At 45.3% G+C, this 23,575-nt stretch overlaps 1 protein-coding gene across 1 annotated transcript in view; it reads right to left on the bottom strand.

Annotated features, from left to right (window-relative positions):
* Window positions 1-400: 400 nt before the first annotated feature.
* LOC104544144 (calpain-2 catalytic subunit-like) overlaps window positions 401-23,575 on the bottom strand; it is a gene marked incomplete at its 5' end in the record, with an annotated part of 24,194 nt that continues 1,019 nt past the window's right edge. Inside the window, 19 exon segments of the mRNA XM_010188917.1 lie at window positions 401-564; window positions 1,051-1,167; window positions 1,610-1,688; window positions 2,231-2,299; window positions 3,324-3,388; window positions 4,653-4,710; window positions 5,206-5,271; window positions 6,099-6,135; window positions 6,878-6,980; window positions 6,983-7,079; window positions 7,922-7,933; window positions 9,171-9,340; window positions 9,671-9,831; window positions 10,056-10,130; window positions 10,823-10,908; window positions 13,506-13,589; window positions 15,528-15,696; window positions 16,557-16,690; window positions 17,041-17,159. Of these exon segments, the coding sequence (XP_010187219.1) occupies window positions 401-564; window positions 1,051-1,167; window positions 1,610-1,688; window positions 2,231-2,299; window positions 3,324-3,388; window positions 4,653-4,710; window positions 5,206-5,271; window positions 6,099-6,135; window positions 6,878-6,980; window positions 6,983-7,079; window positions 7,922-7,933; window positions 9,171-9,340; window positions 9,671-9,831; window positions 10,056-10,130; window positions 10,823-10,908; window positions 13,506-13,589; window positions 15,528-15,696; window positions 16,557-16,690; window positions 17,041-17,159 (1,865 nt within the window).

Genomic DNA, 23,575 nt, shown 5'->3' with positions numbered 1-23,575 from the left:
TCCTCCTTTAGGTCCAGAAAGAACTGCATGCAGGTAATAAGTAAGTTCAACGTGTAGGAGGGTACTTTTCTCCTGACTTACTCCTTTCTACAGGGCACATACAGTGCAAAAGGCAACAGACATTGTCAGTACCATGTGTCACTGCTGCACTTGTGTTTTACCCTGGCATTGACAGAAAAGGCAGGGAAGAAGCCTGTGTACAAATCTGCTCCAATTACTGCCAGTAAGGGATAAGTGGCTCAGGTTAAGGTAACCTGGCCTGTTTGGTACAGAATACAACATGATGGAGGTACACTGTAAGAAAAGAAAAATAAAAAGGGTAACCTTTCTTAAGGCTGCTTATGAATACACAAGCTATATAAAACCCAGCATATATGTGAATACACATAACCAGCCAGGATCAGTCAGAAGGGAGCAGGACAGTCTTTACTCTTAAACACTCCCTGCCCCCCAAAAAATAATTAAAAAAAAAAAAAGCTAGTGTTTTGGAGCTAAATGAACTTACATTAACAAGGTTCAATTCTATTGTTCCAGTTTTCTCAGTATCCAGTTTTCTAAACATTTCTGTGGAAGGAGAGAGATGATAGCAAGGATGAATACAGGAATGAACTGGAAACCTTTCCCCTTCCTTAGACTTCAATATCGAAAGGGAATTTAGTCCCACAGTCTAAAGTTTTACAGTGCTCTACACCCCAAACCAGAAAGGGCTATGCTAAAGTCACTGCACACTCCTGTGGAAGAACAACACTGAATATTTTAATGGTTCAGTCTGTAATATTTACACTATTTGCCAATTTATGTGTTTGCACTGATTCTTTGTCTTTAAGTCAACATGCAGTTGTTTGCACGGATGACTAACTGGCTGTGGTTCAGCGGCCTGGCCTAAAATGCTGGTTCCTTGATCTAGGAGGAGCACGCAGACCAGGTTGCCAGATTTATAGCTCAGCTTTGAAGTTGTGTTGGTTCCAGTACAAAGTTTTCTGAATACTTTGTTGTGGCCTTGAAAACCCAAACCAACAGAGTCCCTCTGGTCATTAAGCGTGTACTCACTGAACAAGGTTTCCAGCCGAATCAAACACCGGACAAAGTTATCAAAGTCAACGATGAGGTCTTCATCAGCAAAACGAGCCACAATGATTTGATGTAACTGGCAGTTCAATTTGAACCCTAGAAATACAGAGTCAAGGATTTAAAGGACAAGATGACAAAGAAAGAAAAATGCAAAAAGCTCCAACCAACAAAGAAACTCCAATCTTCTACACTGCCAGAAACCTAGTAAGCTACTTTTGGTTAAATGCTCAAATTTTAGGAATATTTACTCCCTTTTGGAAACTCCCAACTACCTCTTCTGTACTTGGAATGATTTTAAGCTGTGATTATGTCACGTGTGTTGTTCCTGGTTTGTGTGCTCCTACACTTGTACTCCCATTGCCCAGGGGACACGGCCACTTGCTCCAGCTCCTGCTCCTTTCCAGGGTGTTGAGGCGGCTGCCTCTGAGAACACAGCATTTTTTAAGCTTACAAGTGATATACAGGAGAGTAATGAGCATCTAACAACCCAGCTGGAAACAGATATAATCCTAGAAAAGAGACAGACCAATATGGATACCTGCTGCTTCCAGCGCTCTCCTCATCTCATACGAGTTCATGGTACCAGATCGATCCACATCAATTTCCCTGTAAATTTTCTGCAGAACATAAAACCCAAAATCAAAACTTGACAATAATTCAGAGCATGTTTTGGCTTTTGTCAGAAGTCAAACATTTTGAAATGCAGCCTGCACTTGCTTAGGAGCCTTTGCAGTGTTGGTCCGAAGGACTAAGTACACATCCTTGAGTTAATCTAAAAGTGGCTTTGGAAAGTACGTCTTTTTAATGCAGCAGCCAGAGCAGGCCAAGACACCGGAGAATTCCCTGAATGCCGGTGCAAAATGGCACTATTGCTACCAAAGCAGCACGACTGACACCAAACTCTAAACATATCTGAGGGTGAATTAAAACAAAAAAGCTCCCAGAGAGTGGGCAAGGAAAAGAGGCAGCCCCTTCACTTGGGGCTGAAGCAGTCGCACCCCTGGGGTCCCAGGGGCAAAACATGGGTGACTGAGGACACAAATGCATTATGAGCTGATGGGAAGTGTGACTGTATACACTGGACCAGGCAACTACGTCTACAGCCACCTCCACATTTGATTGCACTACATGCGATAAAAATAGGTTGCATCTTTCTTACCTGGTATTTCTGAATCTTTGTCCAGAGGGTGTGGAACTCCTTCAGGCCCAGTTTACCACTCCCATCGTTCTTGTTTGAGTTAAGGTAAGCTCTTTGGAAGGAAGGAAAAGGGTTTCCCCTCCCTGCACTGGGTTTACTTACATGGGCAGTTGTGACTTAATACTTTAAAAAAATTGCAATTAAGAAAAGGATGCTGTAAGCATTTTCTGCTTCTCCTTTGGCAGCTCCCTGTCTTTTCAATACATGTAATAAACAGCCTCAATTATGCCATTTTATTCTGCATCCTTGGTTCAACACCTGCAGTTACAGGAGGATGAGTCCTAAGTCTGGATTATAAACAGGAAAAGCCACAACCAAACCTGCTATTTGGAGAAGTTAAGTTCTTGTGCAAACAGCTAACAAAAGCATCTGGTCATTGCACTGCTCCCAAAACCCACTAAGGAGTCCTCACCAACTGCTATATTTTACACCAAATTATAGCAGAGCATCGTTCTGTTTTGGTAACTTTCCCTTTTTCTGACTATACAATTCAACTCCCACTGCACAGAAAAGCTGAACACAGCTGTTCTTAGACTTGAATCCTCCATCCTACATCTTTGCGCTTATTCTTAGGAGCAGAAGCTCCTAAAAGCCAGCATGCTCTCTGGCTTCTGTATTTGTTTCTCTCATTTTCTATTTGCTAAGTCCTCAAGGCTTTATGATGACCTCACCAACTCCAGCCAGATAACAAAGCAGCAAAATGCAATGTTCCAATTCTACTACCAAGGCAATTCACACCATGCTGAAAGCCAGGTGCCTTTTTCCAGCACAAACATCACTTTGTCACCAGCTAAACCAAACCTTCAGCAGCTGGGAAGGCTTCAAAGCAGATCCTCCTGTCTGAAAACAGCTTCTCCCCACTGCCTGGGAGGATGCATGTGCCACAGTCAGCAGCAACAGCAAAGGCTACCATCTTTATTCACGGGAACCCGGGTAAAACCAGCTTCTCTACCTAAGGAGTCAATAGTACATCTATATGGATCCACCACTGCAAAGCAGCAGCTCACCTACTCCGACACAGGCAGAAAAACCATCATCTAGCCTTAAAGGATACATCTAACAGGTCAACCATTATTTTGCATGTCTCAATACTAAAGCCATCAGACTTAATATCTTTACCTGTAAAGAAAGAGCAAAAGACAGGATTATCATTGCAAGCTTTTCCACAGCACCTTCTTAAATAGCTCATGAGCTCTGTAACCAGTGTACACACCTCAGCCCTTACCTGCTTCTGTGTCACTGGTGGCTTCCTTTGCAATTGGCAAGGTGACTTTTTCATTTTGGTGTGGTTTTTCTGCTTCTATGTGATGTGTGCTTAGTGCTTTACACTGTGATCTACACCTGCTAGTTACTTAATGGCAATTCACTGCCTACTTCAAATCCTCTCCTGGAAATAGGTGTCCAGCTGTATCCTCACCACAGCCTGCGCCAGACCACTTCGAAGTATGGTCAGTGGGGTCGGGACTTGCCAGCAAGGAAAAGCTTCAGGTGGGAGAACATGTGAAAAGAATTATAAGGCTGGTGGCAGAGGGCCCTAAGGTGGTCCCTGTTTTGCACATGAGAGGGACACAGCACTGAAGCAGGCAAATGGATGCTAATAAGCAGCCCTCTGATTTCTTGGCAAAGAGGCTTAGGGTGAAAGTTTGATGTGATGTTTCCCCAAGCAAAGAGCCTGGTTAGTCTGGTTTGTAGCTGTGCTACAGAAGCAAGAGACACAGATAAGCTGTCCTGCACTTACTGTCTGCCTGCAAAGGCAAAGGTGGACTTTAGTGGACAACGTGGACTTCTGACCTAAGGATGTCAGTGGTAGGTAGCTTCATGCAAGGGAGGAACATCAAATCAAGCTTGGTAACCAGCAATACTCCACTGCTGTCTGGTGCACACAGACACACAACACAGTCCTGGCTACCTGCAAGATTTCACTTTGGAAATTAGAGACACTTATTTCTCCAAGCATTTTTCTTTAGCACTGTTTAATGGACAGGAAAATAATGCAGAGGGACACCTCAGACCATTGGCTGGGCTACTGTTTGAATCCCGAGTGGTTCAATACTAAAGCAGCAACACCTTCTCTTTATTATTGAGCATTAAGCAAATCCATCCATCCTCCTGACAACCGATTCCCAGTAGCAGATGCTGGGAAAAAAGGCACCCATCCAAAGCACAAGCCCTGTGAAGCACCCCTTCAGTGCAGACACAGCCCCAGCGTCTCCACAGCCCCCTGAAGACACAAGAGACAGCGCAGGGCCAGAGCCATTTGGAGAGCCAAGCCGCAGGTAAGGGGCACAGCCCAGGGGTTTGACCCTGCCCAGGCTGGTGCTGCTCTCTGTGCTGAAAACCCACTGGTGGCCAACGGAAGGCACAGTTGGGGGAAGGTACTTACGTTTCGCCATTATTTTATTCAAGATGTTGCGCAGTTCAAAGGCGGAGATCTCTGCATCCTGCAGAAAAGAACAGAACAAGTTCTTCAGTGTGAGCTGCAGACACCATCTCAGCAGCAGCCTCTGACTCCTTTGGGTGAGTTGGTGAAGTTCAAACATCCCGTGGTGTTCAAGTTCCCCTTGGATGGAAAGGCAACTGGTAAAGCTCTACCACCAATTCCCAGGCATCAGCACACCAGGCTGATGAGAAGGCCCAGCCCAGCTCTCATCTCCCAGAAGGGACCTATGCATCTGCACCAAATGCTGTGCCCCGAGGACAGAATTAGGGACCTGCAGGGATGAAAGTGGAGCCTCCTGTTTAAAGAGAGCAGAGCTTGTTTGCCAGAAGCGCTCACAAACCCATTGTATAAGCAGATGAGTAACTACACAGATCTTTGCATGCACAATTATGCACATGCTGGAGATCTGACTCAGCACGGGAATTACACCTCCGTCCCGGGGGAGGCATCCCTCTTACCCACGGTACTGGTGAGATGTTAACAGAAAAATACTCACACTTCCTGCTAGCTGTCCAAAAAGCTTTTTAAAGCTGGGTTCAATGTCTTCTTCACTGATCTCGGTCTAGAGAAGAGAAAGAGAGAATATAGAAAGGAGAAACTTTTCTGTCTGAGGAGGACTTAAAGTACTTCTCTGCCCTAGTAGAACACAATTTAAATGGCAAAGTTGAAGGTAGAGTGCTTTGACTTTGATTTTAAACAGTTCTATTTTCAGGGGTGCCCCAAAATGCTAACACTGCAGGAATTAAGAACTTTTACAATGGCTTTCACAAAAATACATTAAAAAATTAAAAAAAAAATAAATTACTGGCATTTTATTTAAAAAAAAAAATCACACCTAAATTCAGAATTTCATTGCTACTACTATTGTTGGAATGTCTTAATTTAAAGAAAAGCAAGCAAAATGTAGCTCTCATCTAGCAAAAAAGCAAAGACAAAACCAAAAACCACTCCCCAGGAAAACCCACACCATCCTCAGCTCCAGCAAGACTGAACAGATGATGTCGTTTCCATGAGTAAGCAGTGGCTCACCATGTGCAAAAACACCCCTATGGGTAAAGGGCTGCACTCCTGGAGACCACTGGGGATTCCTCGTGGCTCCAGTTGCCTCTGCAGGCAGCCCCTGGTCTTGTCTGCCTGGGGAGCCCAAGCTCACTCCCGTGGGCAAGGGACAACACGTGGCTTCATTATTGATTATGATGTTGCCATTTGCTGATGTTTCCATTGTTTCACATTCAGCTAGGGATATCCAAAGATCTGTTTCCAAAGTGGGACAACAGTTCTTGGTCATACCTATAGGAAAACGCTGCCCTGCACAAGGGAACAGGCACTCAAACCCTACTTATTTACAACAAAATTATCTCAATTTAAGATATTTAAGTTAAGATATACCTCTTCAAAATTGGCCTCAATTTTGTCATCTATAACCCTAGAATGATAAAAAAAATCAGTATTAAAAACAAGACAAGTCCCTTTTCTGATGCTCATCCTTCAAGTTTCAGTTAAAAAGGGATTCATTACATTATGGGAATAATGACGAGTGTTCAAAGCTGAGAGGTCACCAGATTAAATCAGTCACAAAGACTGCATGCCACCACTGAAAGCAGTATTTCGCCAGCTATGGCAACAAGAGTTTCAAAATACATTACAAACTCTGCAACATCCTGTGGAGCCACAGACAGGATTTTGGGTCAGACATAGCCCTTCAGGTGACTTAGTGCCACTGCCTACAGACCTCAGCACAGAACCAGGCTCTCGGGTGCAAATCAAATTTTAGCTAGTCAGTTTTTTTGCCTTTTTCTTATTTTTTCTTTAAAACTGCAAAAGTGAGAGCCTCAGTGTTAATCTGATGTGCCAGAGTGGGAGAAGTGTTTCACACTGTCCCATAGCTGCTGTGGGAGCATCACACCTACGGATGGTGCATGAACACTGCTAAGGGCACATCAAAAGCTGAGCATGCCTCTGCACAACTGACATCCCAGTTTTCTCACCCCTACAGAAACGTGCAATGAAAGATTACAGAACAGTAGAAAGGGTTTTGCTTGCTTTGAATTAGGGAACTCAAGATGAAAGATCCCACACCTCTTTCCAAGGCCTTAGCCCAGCTGCTCTTTAAGATGCGACACATCTGATTTTTTCAAGGCTTACACGGTTACAAGAAAGCTACATACACGGAGTTCGCATTTTTTTCAGAGAAGACTCGCAGACAGAAATCCCCGTTCTTGTTGGGTTCGAAGGTGGAGGGCACGATGATGTATTCCCCTGCCGGGAGCTCAGCACCTCTCGGAGGTTGATGAAGGTATTTGACCTTTCTCTTGCTTTGTTGGTCAGGAAAAAGTTTTTGCTCAGATGAATATTTGTCTGGCCAGAAAACTTACGAAAAGCAAAGGAAAGAAAAAACCCCCATAGTTTACATGCATTTACATTTACAAATTAAAAATTTACTAAAAATTTTAATTAAAAAAAAATCAATTTTTGGACCACTAGGGTGACAGCTGAGCAGCTGACAACTGCTAAAGCACTCCAGAGGTATGTAAGAAATGTAATTAACTGGCACCACCATTTCCTTCCTGATGAAACCATGTTTTCCATGGCAGCAGCTGGTTTGGGCATAGCCTCTGGAGCCCCAAGGTGCCCTGGCTGCTTTGCATGCACCCTCATAGGTACAGCAAGCCCCGTAATGAGGTTACCCTGGCATTTTGGCTCAACCTCACTTGTTCGCCTGAGGAGCAACAGCTCAGAGGTGTCTGCAGCCTTGCCATGTATTGCATAGGCATGACTGCATTGCACACCCCACTCTGATCCCTGGGGCAAGCTATCTGCAGGTAGAAACAGAGAGAAACCAATAAAGACGGTGCTTAGGGAAATGAAAATACACACCACATTGGGATATTGGTTGTGTGTCAAACATGAAATCTGGGCAAACCTGAAAAAAGCAGCTGTGGTCTAAGGGAGCAGGTGTGGGTCTAGGCTTGGAGAAGACCCCTGGAAGAACAGCTTTGGTGAGTTTCTGCAGTACAGAGAGCTCTTATCCCAACCCAAAGTCCTCTAAAAATGTGACATGGGCTCAAAACCACTTCCAGAATAAACACCCTCTAACTTCAGACTGCACAGGCAACACTGTCCTGCAGTGAAGGAGGATCTTCTGAACCATTTCTTCCCTCAAGCCATTCAGCCTCAACTCCGCACCTTAACCACCAACGCATGCCACATACCTCTGGGGGCACCTGCAAGGAGAAAAGGAGAGAGTTATTTCTTATGAAACTGCAGCTCCAGGGCTACTTCTTTTCACTGTTGGTGAGTGGGTACATACACACCCTTGAAAAAAATGTCAACTTGAGGGGGAGTGTGGGCACTGAGCCCGTATCTCCTGACCCCTAACCACTGACCACTGAGCTCCCAACACTATCCTGGAGGGAGGCAGGGCTCACCCAAGGCAGTGCAGGCACAGCCTGGCACAGATGCAGCCAGGGCTGGCCGTGTTTTCCTGTCAACTCTCTACTCTGTAGCTCACTGTGGAACACCCACACAGCTCTTTGGGCTGGCCTGGGAACAGTCAGTGATGTTCTTTATATATTCAGTTTCTTCTACTACTTCTTCCCATCTCCTCTTTCACCCTCCTGCCTCCTCAATCATCAGAAGAGGAAGCAGGGGCTGAGCAAGACAATAATAAAGTTTTCTGTTTACTTACGGGTCGAGGGGACATAGCTTGGCTTTAAATCTTATTTGCCCATGGGGACCAGATTCTCTGACAAGATTTTTCAAAGCTGGGATACTGAGAACACAAGCAGTTGCACATTTTGCCTATGGCTACAGAGCAAACAGGCAAGACCATTATTCCTATTTTCACTGCCAGTTAAGCACCGCTGCTTTGCAGTCCTGTACAAAACATCCTGCTTCAGGAGTTACCATAGGCACATCTCTGACCCTTCAGCAGAAGGATTTTTGCAGGTGTTTTGGCTGGTTCTGCTGCTGGGTTCACACTCCCCAAGCTAGCGCAGGTGTCCCAGCTAGAGTCACATCCCTACGATGACTGCTCTCATTCTGCCGCTTTTCACCACAGTCTGACAAATGAAGGGCAGACTGCATTTCTGCACTTTTAATTATTTTTTAAATACTTTTTCTGCTCCTCCATTTAGAAGCACAGAATTTTATAGGTGCAAAGGGGCCTCTGTAGGTCATCTGGTCCAACCTCATATTCAAAACAAGGCAAATATCAGAGATAGATGAGATCCAGTCTAGGTTTTACTCTGTCCAGTAACACAGCATCTCTCTGGGTACCTGTCCTTGTGCTTGACCACTGTTTTGGTGGAGGATAACTTTCTAAACATCTAAGTGGACTTCTCTTTGCTGCAGCTGGTGACTGACTCAACCCAGCTGTAGAAAGCCCAGTATGAGAACTGCACTACCTCATTTATAGAGTGTTTTTCTTTTCCTCCCAGGCACCTGTATTGCCTTACTTGCCTCATAAATTGCAAAGCCGATGGTGTGCATGTCCTCTCCCATCTTCCTCTGCTTCCGCCGGTGCTTCTGAATCAGGCCAATGAGGAAAGTGCAGCCCCTCTCAGGATCATCGGGATCCTCATCTTCTTCCTCCAGCTTGATCAAATACTGTGGATTTGTCCAGAAAGTGTCTGGGAATTGGATTAATGCAAACTGCTCAGAGGCTTCTTTGAAAGCAGCCATGCTGATACAACACATGTCAAGTAGGACAGATGTGGCTCTGACTTTCAAAAATCAGCTGTGAGAAGGAAAAACTAACAGACCCCAACTCAGCTTTTACCACCACAACTAGACCCTCATCAGGGAGCCACATTTCCCAAACACTTGCACTTTTTGGACATCAGTCCTGGATATCCCAGCTACATCCTCCTCCTCCACAGGCCACCCCAAACCAGCTCCCAGAAGCAGCTCCCAGAGAAACGACAAGTGGACAAGTGAAGGGTTTCTCCAGTTTCTCTTACTTGGATAATTCCTGCAGCCCCCTGCAGTGGCTCCTCGCCTCCAGTTCCCATCCAGCTTCAGCAGGCTCCACTTCTTGTACGTGTCGCTTGCCAGGGTGTCTGGAGTTAGGTTGCAGATCTCCAGGCGGGAGTAATGTCTCAAGAAGTCGTTGAACGCCATCCTGTGGGAGGCAATGCCATATACAACATCTCCTTAGAGCGGACAGGTTTTCTACACCACCACCTTGTCTATTCTCCCTCTCTCCCACTGCAATTTATCGCTAAGATGTGGGGTGAATTTACTCACTCTTCTTGGAGAGTGCACTGGGAGAGTTTACTTTGTGTGGACAAAAAGCAGAGGAGAAGACATTCCCTTCAGCCTGAATGGAAACCCAGCACTACTTACCAAAATTCCCCATCTTCATGCCTCCTGGTCAGCCGCTCCCGCACCTCAGGGTCAACACCGCTCCAGTTTGGGCAGCTGAAAGACAAGTCCACATCAACTATAGGATACAGTAGAGGTTAAACTCTAATGTGGCTGTTCTGGTACAACAGTGTCACTTTCTTACAGCTCCACACGATTGCAGTACTCCACAACATCTAGCTGACAGTAGATCCAGGGCTCTCAAACCATAGCAGAACTAAAAAGCAAGGACCTGGGATATTCAATACCTCACTTCTTAAAACACCCAAGGTAAGGATCAAAACCAGTTTCAATTGCAGAAAGTGCTAATGCTTTGACTGGAACGGAGCTTTATTGTAGAAAAAGAAAGACCCAGAATAAATATTCCCCAGCCACAGAAGTGGTTCCATCTTTCATTGCTAACAACTGGGAGGGATTTTTAAAGCCCTTTCAGAAATTAAGTTTTCAGAAGCTCACTACTGAACCTAAACTGTTAAAGAAGCAGAAACTATAGAGGCTTGTAGGAACCACCAACCAAATGACTGCATCTTCCATGAGCGCAGGTGTTTGTATGAAGGGCATCACATGCTGTGACCCCTGCGTGGGAGATGACAGTGGTGGGACGCTTCTTACAAACAGCTCAGAGTGAACATCACATCAAGATGTGACTTAGAGAAGAATTTGAGGTAGGGAGAAGACAGGTGACAGCAGAAACAAGATTGTACCCCTACTGTAAAAACCTAGGGGCAATGCACAAGCCATGGACTCACTTGTCGTTCCATTTTCCAGTCCACTCCACTTCCCCCCAGGGATTTCGGATTCTGATCAGCTTCTGCACCGTTCCTCGGAAGTTCACCTGATGAGACCAGAAGTGTATGGAGAGTTACCCAGAGACTCAGCACTGCCCTCCCTTCCACCTTTTCTAGGGGAATTAAAGGACACAACAGAGTACCTCAGTGCTACACAAACTCAAGTGTATTTACACAAACACACACTCATTTGGTCTAAAAGACATGAAGTGAAACTGATTCTGAATGAGCTTCATGCACTCAAGCTTGTCCAGAGAAGGTTTTTCTGCATTCAAAGCTTGTGATAACCAAAATGTCTGCTTTGTGCCTCTAAAAGTTACCTCTGATAGGATTTAAAGCAGAGGGAACGTAAAACTGCTATAGGACTGCCAAAAAGCAAGTACAAGGGCATATTTCTCTAAAACCATCATCTATCTGTGAACTGCTCTTTCACATCCAAATGCCTTTTTCCCCACCTCCCTATATATAATCTGAACTGCGCTTATTACAAGAGATGGGATCCTCAGTCTGGCCACACCACATGAATGCCCCACGGTGCAGAGGTGTCAGCCCTGCCGTGACAGCACCTCCTCACACTGTGCCAAGGCCCTGGCCTGTTTTCTGCTGATCTCCATGTGCAGAGTACAGGCCAAGCAAAGCTGTAGGAATTTCAGCGGGAACACCCAGTATTTATGGGGAACACATGGCACTAATCTGAGGAAGGAGCTGGCACACCTCTAGAGCCCAAAGCCGAGAAAACAGCACAGAGCAGCAGCAGTGCAGAGCCCAGAGACGATACCCTGGTGCTTAAGGTGAACTATCCTTACAAAGCCTGCACCTATCTCCAAAGGAAAAGCCTGGCAAGTCAAGTCTCCATGAATTAAGGGCAACAAATTATCTCTTTGCTTTTGCTTTGAGAGGAGGACCAAATGCAAACACATCAACCTGCCCATTAATGGTGTTCACCTCTGTGCAGCATGTCAGCGACTTTCTGCACCTCACTCTGAAGTTTCAGGAATTATTTCGGAACAACTACCAGCAAAGGGACTGAAGGTCTATCGCACGCGTGGAAGGACACCATGAACCATTTCCTTTGTTTTCACTTGCTGTACCTTCACAAGTCACCTACTCTTAGACCTTGTGTCCGAACACCGTGTCCTGCTACTTTTAGGCACTATTTAGCAGGCATTTAAAGGACAATTTTTTATTTTTTATTTTTTTTGTTTTGCTTGGTACATGTCTCTTGCAGATCTTGCTGTGCATTCTAGGTACCATGCTGCCTACTATACAGAAAAGTGTTGAAGATCTCGGTCACCAGCAGAGGGTAGTGTGCCCTCTGCACAGGGCTTCCTGCTGCCCCTCTCACAAGGAAATAGCAGTGCTTATGGAAAAAAAAGGTGCTTTTTTAGACAAATTCTCAATGAGTCAAGTTTACATTTATCAAAAACACACCAAATAATTTGTAATTTCTTCAGAAAGAAGCGACGCAAAACCTGATTCAACAAAATGGATGAGTATGAAGAATTTGCCAAGTTCACAGAAACACAGAATATTAGGAGCTGGAAGGGACCTCAAAAGATCATCCAGGCCAACCCCCCTGCCAGAGCAGGATCACCTAGGCTAGGTCACACAGAAACACATCCAGGCGGGTTTTGAATGTCTCCAGAGAAGGAGACTCCACAACCTCTCTGGGCAGCCTGTTCCAGTGCTCTGTCACCCTCACAGTAAAAAAGCTTTTCCTCATATTCAGATTGAACCTCCTATGCTGCAGCTTGCTCCCATTGCCCCTTGTCCTGTCATTGGCTATCACTGAGAAGAGCCTGGCTCCGTACTCCTGACACTTGCCCTTCACAAATTCATTAATGAGGTCACCCCTCAGTCTCCTCTTCTCCAAGCTAAAGAGACTCGGCTCCCTCAGCCGCTCCTCATAAGGGAGATGCTCCACTCCCTCAATCATCTTTGTGGCTCTGTGCCGGAATCTTTCAAGCAATTCCCTGTCCTTCTTGAATTGAGGGGCCCAGAACTGGACACAATATTCCAGATGCGGTCTCACCAGGGCAGAGTAGAGGGGAAGGAGAACCTCTCTCGACCTACTGACCACACCCCTTCTGATACACCCCAGGATGCCATTGGCCTTCTTGGCCACAAGGGCACATTGCTGGCTCATGGTCATCCTGCTGTCCACCAACACCCCCAGGTCCTTTTCTGCCTGGCAGCTTTCCAGCCATTCATCCCCAAGTCTGCAGTGCTGCACGGGGTTATTGTGACTGAAGTGCAGGACCCAGCACTTGGCCTTATTGAAGCTCACACAATTGGCCTCAGCCCATGGATTCAGCCTATCCAGGTCCCTCCACAGAGCCTTCCAACCCTCACGCAGATCAACACTCCCTTCCAACTTAGTGTCATCTGCAAACTTGCTGAGGGAGCACTCAGTCCCCTCATCCAGGTCATTGATAAAGATGTTAAACAGGACTGGCCCCAAAACCGAGCCCTGGGGAACACCGCTTGTGACTGGTCGCCAACTGGATTTAGCTCCATTCACCACAACTCTCTGTGCTCAGCCATTCAGCCAGTTTAAGTTGAAGAGGATTTTGTGGTTGCCGTGCCCTGGGGAGGCTATACAGGAAGCTTGTTGCATTTACCCCCTTTGAGGAAGCACACCTACCTCCTCAGCCCTGGTGACCGAGTATGCATGTCCCTTCACCAGCTTCTGGGAAGTGACTGCCTCTGTCTCCGCTGCACTGGTGATCTGGAGGAGCAAAGAAAGTCAGTGAGTGTGGCTTCCCATCTGCCAGGGAACCAATGGAGCAAAGCCTCTCCCTTTAACAGAGCCTTAATCTCGCTGGGAAGCTGCAGAGGTGGTTCAGCTGCTGCACAGGGGCAACGAGAGGGATCCGAGTGACAGAGCAAAGAGAGGGGATGGCAGAATACAGGGTGGTGCTGGAGACCCAGGGCCTACATTTGTGGCATGCCAGAAGCCCTGCACCACAGGAAAGCTCCCTCTGGGCTCCAGAACATTTGAGGTGGTGCATGCCCTCTTGTGCATCTCCAAACCCTATACAAAGGGCATACACACAATGAACTCCATGTTCTCCAGGGACCGGGAGGAACACAGAGGATGACTGGCCTGAGGCTGTCAAGGTGTCACTGGAGGTAACACCCAGGTCCAGCAAGCCCCAGTGTTTTGCTTCTAGGTCAAAACACCACCTTAAGCTTCACAGCAGGGTGAGAGGCTTTCCTTCCTTTCCCCAGCACCCTGGGACCTGCTGTACAGGGGAGCAAGGCTGCGCTCTGGATGCCATTCATATCTGAAGGCACATCACCCTCTCACTTTTTCATGGTGATTATGATAGTCAGGCAGCCTGGCTTATAAACACTACAGAGAAAAAACACTTCTTGCTAGCAAGTGGCCGCTTGACATCTTGCCTAAACCTCTATGAAATGTATGCTTACCATTGCCTTCCCACCACTTCAGAAAGTGTGTGATCTTTAAACAAGCATAGCTGAAGCTTAAAAAAAGAGGGAGAGTGGGGTCAAGCAGTTTCCTGCTGTCGATTCATGCCCTCTTACTGCCTGCAGCGCACTCTCCAGGTAACGCTTGACCTCTGTGTCCCTATTTCTCTCACAGAAGAGAAGATTTCACAGGGTTTTTTTTAAAGGCTAAACCTACTAATAACTAGTTTACGATATAGAAAGTTTCAGCACTTACCAACAAAAGAATGTATTTACTTCCCAACAAGAGATTTGTATCATTTCAGAGCAAAAATCCAAATGTCAGATACTTATCTAAGTGCAAATGAGTAAAACAGGCCTCAAAAGTGCTGCGAAGTTGCACGCTGACATTAACCAAGTACTTTTCCTGCTGTGAAGTTTCCCTCTCCTGTGACTCCAATTTAATTTTAAAAATGGGAGGAAACACTGGAGTTTGTGTTATGAATGTAGTCCCTCTAAATAGTTTACTATCCCTTTAGACACAACTAAGATGTAATCTCCTTTGGGAGCAAGGTGACTACCATAAAAACAATACTGAGACTCATTTTGGTGAGGCTAGAATGATGCTGAATTCTTGTAGTCAGGGATAAAGCTTCTCTTTTCCTTCTGGCGCACGTTCAGCTTTTGGCAACATGTTTTCTGATGAAGCCTTTTAAAGTCCTGGCAACAGTCTGAGCCTCCCTGCTTCAAGAACAGAGCCCTTATTTTTGGGGAACATTTTGGTACAATTTGTGCGACAAACAGGCTACAGCTAGGACAGAGGTTGCCACTTCTGAGCATTTGACTGCAGGAGCCACCAGCAGCAGCTTTCTGTCCAAACTCACTCAGCGTGTACCAACCTACTGCCAAGCTGCAGGCTTTCCTAAGAATGAAGATGTACACCCTAATGAGTTCCCTGTATGATTTGTTACCACAAAACTATGAAACAGCAAAAGCTCTAGATTCTTAAGGAAGAAACAGAAGGCAGGCAGCGAGCTTTTACACATGAACTAATGAAGTCTACATTTCAACCTAACCCCCCAGAAAAGCATGCGCCTAAGTCATGCTTGTGGGTCAAATTCTCCAGACAAAATACAGAGCAAAGAGGGGACCAGCATGCTCCGTGCACCTCCTGTGGATGGAGCTCAGGTCCACCCTGCTGCTGTCTCCACACATAGTAAGAGTTGAGTGCTCAACAATACGTCCACTAACTCACATCAATTGAGCAGCCAAGGAGAGAGCCTTTCTGAAGTGCCTTCTGGATGATTTTGAAGAGGTTGGGTGGTGCCTTCTGCAACTCATACCATTCTGCAATTCCACCAGTAAAGTCCTCGAAGCCTTCAGTGGTGGTGCCACCAGAAAGAGACTCATATGATCCATTCAGCCTGCACAGAAGGGGGCATGCACACACAATCATGAGGCTTCCTGAAGTCTTCTTCTCACACACACATCAGGCTCTTTACTCTCCTCTTCTCTTGGAGAGAGGCACTCAGCTGTGCCAACTATCAACAGCACCACAACAGCTACGAATGCGCCCTCCATTCAGCTTGGCTTTTTAGAACACTATATTTGGAAAGCCCAGCATAAAATCTTACATGATCATGTATACACATTGCAGGTTCAGTCATATCAGTGACAAAAATAATGAACACTATTGGAAGAAGAAATAGTATTAAAAATAATCAAGACCCAACAATTTGCCTCTCTAGTTCCACACAGTCTTTTAAACCCTTTAACAATGATGGGTCTGAATTTCAGCTGATCTAAATTAGCTCAGTTTCTTAAGTCAACTGAAAACAGCCATGTTTGATGGCAGAATGCCTCCCTGGCCACCCCAAAACTGGAACTTCAGATGTGACTACCTCCACCTTGAACAGAGACCTGGACACATGGACTGGTGTGCTTTTCACCCTGAAGCACTGCAGCCACAAGCCCTCACAGGTGTCACAGAGCACATGAAAGAGCTTCCCAGGCCCCAGTGACAGGAAATGGCACTGTAGGAACAGCCTTGCCATGAGATGCAAGAGCTATTTTTCTTGGCTAGCAAAAAAGCCAATACTGTTGCCTTAAAAGCACCTGTCGGCAAAGCTTTACTAAAACAGCTATCGTGGAATACCCTAGAAGTTGAAAAGGCTAGTAATTAGGCTGATATTTTTAATGCACAGTATCTGTGCAGTTGAGGATGCTATGGGGAAGCAGAGGCAATGGGAGATTTGAGCGGGGTGGAAGCCTGGCCTGGACTCACTTGGCATAGGCCTTCTCCAGCAGCGCACTCCAGAACTCGCTGCCCTCCGCCGAGTGCACGAAGAGTAGCTCCCCATTCTTGGTGGGCAGCCTGTCGTCCACCACCACGTCCACCCACTCCCCATACTGCCAGAACTGGAAAGAGAGCACAAACACCTCATCACTGCCCCATGTTGTGCACTTATGTCACCAGGACGTTTATCTGCTAACTGATTTTCCTAGAGGAAAAGCAACTCCCCTCACAGCCAGCTTTGCCCACCCTGTTCAGGGATGTGCTTCCTCAGCTGGATCTGCTGATGAAGGAAGGACCACAAACACAGCCCCTTCTTCCACCACCATCACCCTTCTTGGATGTCTCTGTTTTTCCGTCTGGCTCTTTGAGGTCCCTCAAAATGTTCCGGGAAACACCACACACGTAGACAACCCCAGCCACACCAGCTCCTGACCAACAGCACTGGGAGAAAGGTAGCCTGTTTTCCATCTACCTGGAAGTGGAAAATTCCTGCATATTTATCCCGGAAACTCTGGTCTTTGGGAACAACACGGGCCAGAATTTCTTCATTCAGGGTGAGAGAGGCAATAGCAGCCAAGAGCCAACAGTCCCCTGCAAAAAAAAGACACCGTTCATTAATCAAACTTTATTTGTTAGCTTTTGCACTGCATAGGGATTGTGCATTATTATCACTAATAACCCCCTTCATAGCGATGAGATAATCCCTCCCATCACTTCACCCCTAAGGCAGCTCAAATGCATGTACACAAATACACACCATTTCCAGGCAAGTGCTGTGTCTCCTCAAGAACAGAGGAGGAGGAGGAGGAGGAGGAGGACTGCTAGTAATAATAATAGTCATAATAATAATTTTAAAAAAGTAAAAGCAGACTTTTTATGATCTGCCAACACAGTTACCACTCTTGCTGGGACTACTTGAAAGAAGCCTTAATAGTCAATTGAGTGTCTACAGGTTAGGAAGCAGCATGGGGAAAAGGCAAAGAGCTGGGTCTGCGGGCACATGCAGGTACTCAGGGGTATCATTTCTCCTCAAAAGGTGTTTTCTCAAGCATAGGCTGGTTTCCTTCCCCTTCTCCATGTTTAATAAATGCCTGTTGACTTGCCATCTGCAGATTTGTCCTAGTGATGAGCTTCCTTTAAGGTCCCTGGCCAGACTCTGACCAAATAGGAGCTCCTTTCAGCTCATACATTGCTGGAGGCTTTTGCTAGAGGCCTCTCTGTTAAGTTCCACATCCAGTCACCAGAGAGTCAGGGAAGGTCTGAAGGCAGGCACTGTTCCCCAGTCCCACACACCTTTTTCCCCCTTCCTGGGATGGAGCCAACATACACTGAGCGTGCACGCTAGAGCCCCTGGGACCAGGCTGTCTGGAGAGTATTTTTCCACACCATCTCCTACCAAGCAGAGGGAGGAGGAGACCACAACTTTATAAACATTACCTCTGTTTTTCTAATTATTTCCAGAAACAAGCGTTACTTTAACAGAATGGTTACCTTTCTGCTCAGCCCATTAACAAGGTGATTAGAGATTTAAAGAACCAGCCCCTGACTCACACAACCCAACACAAAACTCCTTGTTACCGAGCTGCTGTTGCCTTGCTTTGTGAACACAGCACAGTTGGTTAGATCCCACAAAATGGTCCTGCAGCACATGTAGGATTGCAGGTTCAAGAAATGTGAACCAGGTGCAGCTGCTAGCAAGTCAGAGGCCAGCAAAGCAGTGGTTCCTATAGAGCCAGCTCTCTCCTATGGGAAAAAGGTCAAAAGCTCACAGGTGAGAAGCTGGTATTCAAACTGGAGAAAGTCTTGGGGAGAGTTAACTCTAAAGCAGCTCTTGAGAGCCACCCTCAAGCCCAAATCCATCTCCATCCCCACTCAGATAACACTAGGAGGAACACAGGCAACCTGCAGCTCCCCCCAGTCTGCTCATCTGTTTTCACAGCTGATCCCAGCAGCAGCTCTATGAATGACATTTGTCCCATGGCCCTTTTACCATCTCATGAAAGGTGGAAGATGTGAAACTCCAGAATAATTTCAAAACCTGAGACACTTTTACTATTTCATAACCTGGAGGGGAAGAACCGAACACAACTTGCCCTTCAGACTTGCCTCTGGCTGCTTGTACTGCAATGGAGAAATCATTGTGTCACAGAAGTTTCTCAAGCAGGAAAATCACTGCCATTCTCCTGTGACAGATTATGAAACAACAAAGATGTTTCCCTCCCTCTTCTGCAACAGCAAATCCACGCCCCCACTGAAACGTGGTGACCCTTCTTACAGCCTCCTCCGTTGCGTTGAGACCCTTTTCCCTGGGAGTAGCAAACCCCCTCCTGCTGTGGTGCATTCAGAGGCACAGCCAAGCACAGCGAATGTGCCTGCTGGGAAAAAGACGAGTGTCAGAAGATACCAAGAGACATTTTTAGATGGGCTGATCTACAATTAAGAGTATAATCCTCTGTCCCCCAGCTGAGCAGGGGTTTAGCAGCCACCCTTCACAGCAACTCTACTCACAGAGGGGGATGTTAAAGGGCTCTGCAAACAAACCCTTTGGTCAAAAGGCAATAACAGGACTCTAACTTCAGTTCAGCTTAGATCTGTGCTTTCCCATGCACAGCCTGTCTGCACAGTTATTTTTTGTGGCTTTTCACACACCCCTTTTTTTTATTTAACAAAAGGAGTCTTCAAACAAACCTGACAACATGGTAATCACATGGGAGAGACTGCCCAGAGATACCCTCTGTACTAAGTATCCCCATTTTCATTACATCTTCAAAACAGGTAGTTTCTAAATAAGAGTTTCTTGAAGTCCATGGGACAACTCCCTGGCTCTTTGACTGGGCCTCTTGTGGGGTCATGCTGAATTAATACCATATTGTCTCCACTTCTTCCTCCTTACCTTGCTTTCCTCTCATTGGCACTCATCACACAGCAAGTCAATTCATTAACCCAGACAAAAAAAGCCTTTCTGTCGTCTTACTGCATTAAAGGAGGTCACAGCTTGTGACAGGGCTCTTGTGGGTCAAGAGAGCACTGGGCTGTTAGCTATTTGGCAGCAGAAATATTGTATGTCAGAGACATTGTGTGAGAAGGGGAGGGATGTAAATACACATGTGCATTGGGGCAGCACACACCACAGGAGAGCCAAGCACTCTCCACCAGCACCCCAGTACTGCACACAGGCAAATAAACCCTGGTCTCTCCCATAAATATCCTTCTTCTAGCACCCAGGAGCCCACTGGGTGCTTAAGACCAACAAAATCCTAAGAGAAAAAGATCAGAGATCTTCATTCTCCCTGCTGTGCCACTGTGTTCCTGCTCCAGCAGGAACAGTCATTCACACCTGGGAAAAGTCAGCAAGCCTTAGGGAGACTTTAAACTTCTAACAAACAGCAATCTTAAAGCATCCCAAACACAGGGAACAGGCATGAGATGAGTCACAAATATACAAACTGATAGGTTAAATAAATACATTCCGTAGTTGTTAATCTATAGCTATGAGTGTTTTAAAGTAATGACTTGCCAGTGATTGGTGTTGCACAGCCTTACCCAACCAGGCAAACTCAACCACTCCAAGAGAGCGCCAGAGAAGCTGGTGTTACTAACCTCAGACAAACTGTGCTGATTTAAATTACTAGCAAGTCTGGCTCAGAGGGCAGCCGTCTCACCACTTTTCCAAAGAAATATTAGCATTTCTATTCCATAAACAAGGCAAGGGCTGGGCAGAGAGCATCACAAAAAGAGTAAATTAACAACTCGACATGACCACAGCAGCTCAGGAAGTCTTGGTCAAGAAGCTACTCAGGCATCTGGATGAAAAGCATACACCCTTTAATGCTATAAATACATCTTTGAGTCACATTTCCCGTCGATAAGAAGCACTGAAGTCCAGGGAGAAGAAACTGCTCCCAGAGAACCTCTACGCCCATAAGCAGAAATATAAAGCATTTTCTTTACTTTACAGCTATCCCATCAAGGCAGGCATTAAGAGAAAGGAACAGCAAACTTCATCGTAAAATCTCTGTTGAACTTTATACTGGTTTCTAAGGAGAATTTGGAGTCAAAAAAATACAGATCTTAACCTGGACAACTCCGGGCAAGGTCTTCTTGAGGTCAAAAGGCAGATGCAGCATATATGAGAGACATACCACCCTTTGCTTTCCACATTTAAAAGTGTTCAACAGTCAGGATATGATCTCTCCCTTTCTTAACAGTCATCACTAAAAGTAGACCTGATAACTCAAAGCCTGGATGAGCAGATCTTGCGATAATACCTCAAGTTTTAGCCTGCACTAAGTAAGCCTGAGCAGGGTCTTTACCAAATAGTCTTAACTGTAAGAACTGGTACTTTTGTAAGGCTCTTGACAGTGCCTTTCCTTTGATAGAGAAGGAAAGTCCAAGAGGAGGCTAAGAGGCATGTTACTTATATGAAGAATTTGAAAGGAGCATTAGCAAGGCTAGGTTAATCATGGAAAATTTTTGTAAATGCACAATACAATAGGCAGAACAAGGTTATCAGAAAAGGGAATACTATCAAGCTGTGAGTTTATTTACATCAATAAGAAGTACTACTTCTCCTGTCATGCTTCCTTTTTGCTGCCATCTATGTTTTACTTCTCATTTCTATACAACCATCTCTGCATTTACCTGATCTCTAGCTATAAACAAGAATGTTATTAAAAAAAAGCAATTATAAGGCAAGCATAAGTAACCATAAGGGCTTAAAATTGACCATTCTGGAGAGCAAAGACAAGTGAAGCATCCTCATGAAGTGCCTGGAGGGCTGTAAGCCGAAGGCAACTCCTCTGGTCGCTGCACAGCCCATGTAAGAGAATGCAGTCAAAGGAGAAATGCACATTCAGCCAATCCCAGACAAGTCATTATTTTAAAACACTCACAGCTATAGATTAACAACTACTGAAGGTATTTATATTGATGCCATGGGACTCCAGGAAGTTTTTTGGTCAGAAACATGAGGCTGTGGCAACTCACTTACAGTAGAGTAGTTGCCAGCATGGGAAAACTATGCACCTAGTTTTCTAAATTCTTCCTATTTGGTTCATTATATTTCCACACATTTTTATGTGAGGAGACACCTGCGTCTAAACAGCAGATGAGAGATACTACTCTGTGTATGCCCCAGTGTTGTGATACCATGGTGACATCCCATCCAAAAAGGCAGTTAAGTGTGAATAAGCTTCCTCTCCACAGCGGCTTTGGTTTCTCCCCTCTGCTGTAATGAGTCACCACATCCCATGTGCTGCTGTGCTTAGCCAAATACCATCACTGACTTCAGCTCTGATACTGCAAAACTAACTCCAAATACTCACCTTTAAAAATTTATTCTAAAAAGCAACAAAAAATAGAATAAAGGATAATCCAAAGCCAAAGGCGCATAACTTTGGTGTCCAGAGAACCTAATGAACTGCGACTTTGGTGGGAACAGACCACCTTTTTTGTGCTGATGATCAGCTATGATCATCACAGTATCATACAGTCCAGGTCAAAAACAATAATACAAATGTATAGGCTGCATCTGGCTCACAAACCAAAGACTCTTGTGCTAAAAGGAACATATGCACTCTTCGCCGAGTTGTTTGGTTACGCACCCCTGCCAAGAAGCCTGCTGCAGCAGTGATGGGTGCGTGTGCTCTGGATGCCTCATCTGTCCCTGCAGTACTCCACAATGCTCTGAATGGCTTAGCAGCAGTAATTGAACTCTACATGAGTAGAGGTCTGTTGCTTCGTGATCAAACTGTTTGAGGGACAAATAAGACTACAAAAGCTCCCTACAGAAAAAAGCAACATAATGAAAAGTACAGGTTTTCCAGAGAACCTGACATCTTCTAGTGCAGTCTTCTCTGTAACATCCTAAAACGGGGTGGGACATCAATGTCAGCACACAAAGTTCAAGTAAATGGAAGCTTAAGGAACCTATTGCTACAGATGCTGGTGTCAGATGAGGCAGTGTCAAAAAGAAAAAGAAAAAGCACTCGTGCAGCAGATCTGCTAATCTCATTGTGTGATAAAGCAGAGATTCAATACAGGCTGTTAGTAACTCAATGGTTATACAGAGAAAAGATCAATAGCATCTAATCAGGCACTGAACTGTCATACAATACCAAACTTTTGCCCAGATTCATAAGCAGATAGCAGTGCAAGTCATTGCAGTATTTAGTCATGGTGGAAACAGTAATACAACCAAGAACACTAACAACCTCCTGTTCAAATATTGTTTCAGGGTAAAATAATACCAGCTGTGAGTCAGTTCACATCCCTTGAGGATACCATACAGCCTCACGAGAACATCCAACTGATCCAAAGACCATGAAGACAACAAATGCTTTCATCAATTTCAAACAAGGTTTGACATTAGCAATAGCAACTCCACAACTTGAGCACGAAGGTACAAATCTTTCATTCCGGTGCTCTTGCTGCCACAACATCTGGATAGAAAAGCTGGAAGCCTGCAGAAGGCAGGAAGCAACCAAGTGCCTTCAGAAAAAAGCATCTCTACAAAATGCCAGATGTTGAAGCAGCACTACAATCAACCCTGATTTCAAGGTGAACAGCTCCCTAGCTGCAAAGTTTCACAATAAAAAAACCATGCTTTATGCCAAAAAAGTCATAGTGGGAGAGATGGTATCAGGCAGAGAGAGAACACATGAAGGAAGGAGGTGACACCCCAAGGACTTCACAGATTACACAACAGAGTCTAATCCCTGCCACAGATTATACTGGGGCATGAAGAGAACTAAATTCACAATCTAAGTACTTTTTACTGTCAGGGCTTTTTACACAAATTCTATCTAGTTTTTAAAGCACTAACCTAAATAATTTCTGAAAGAAAACATAGGCATAAATAAGCATATATTTCTGGATATGAAAACACAAATAGCAGCAGCAGGACTAGAAACTAAGCCACAACGTGGCTAATATTATGGTGATGAAAAGCAAACAACCAGAACTTTGTTCTTTTGCCAACCCCACTGCAAAAGCACAACACACGGCAC

This window comes from Mesitornis unicolor, unplaced genomic scaffold (genome assembly GCF_000695765.1).
Source record: "Mesitornis unicolor isolate BGI_N332 unplaced genomic scaffold, ASM69576v1 scaffold39447, whole genome shotgun sequence".
NCBI lineage: Eukaryota > Metazoa > Chordata > Aves > Mesitornithiformes > Mesitornithidae > Mesitornis > Mesitornis unicolor.
Note: the sequence above shows the minus strand (reverse complement) of the source record. Positions and strands in the feature narration are given on the sequence as shown.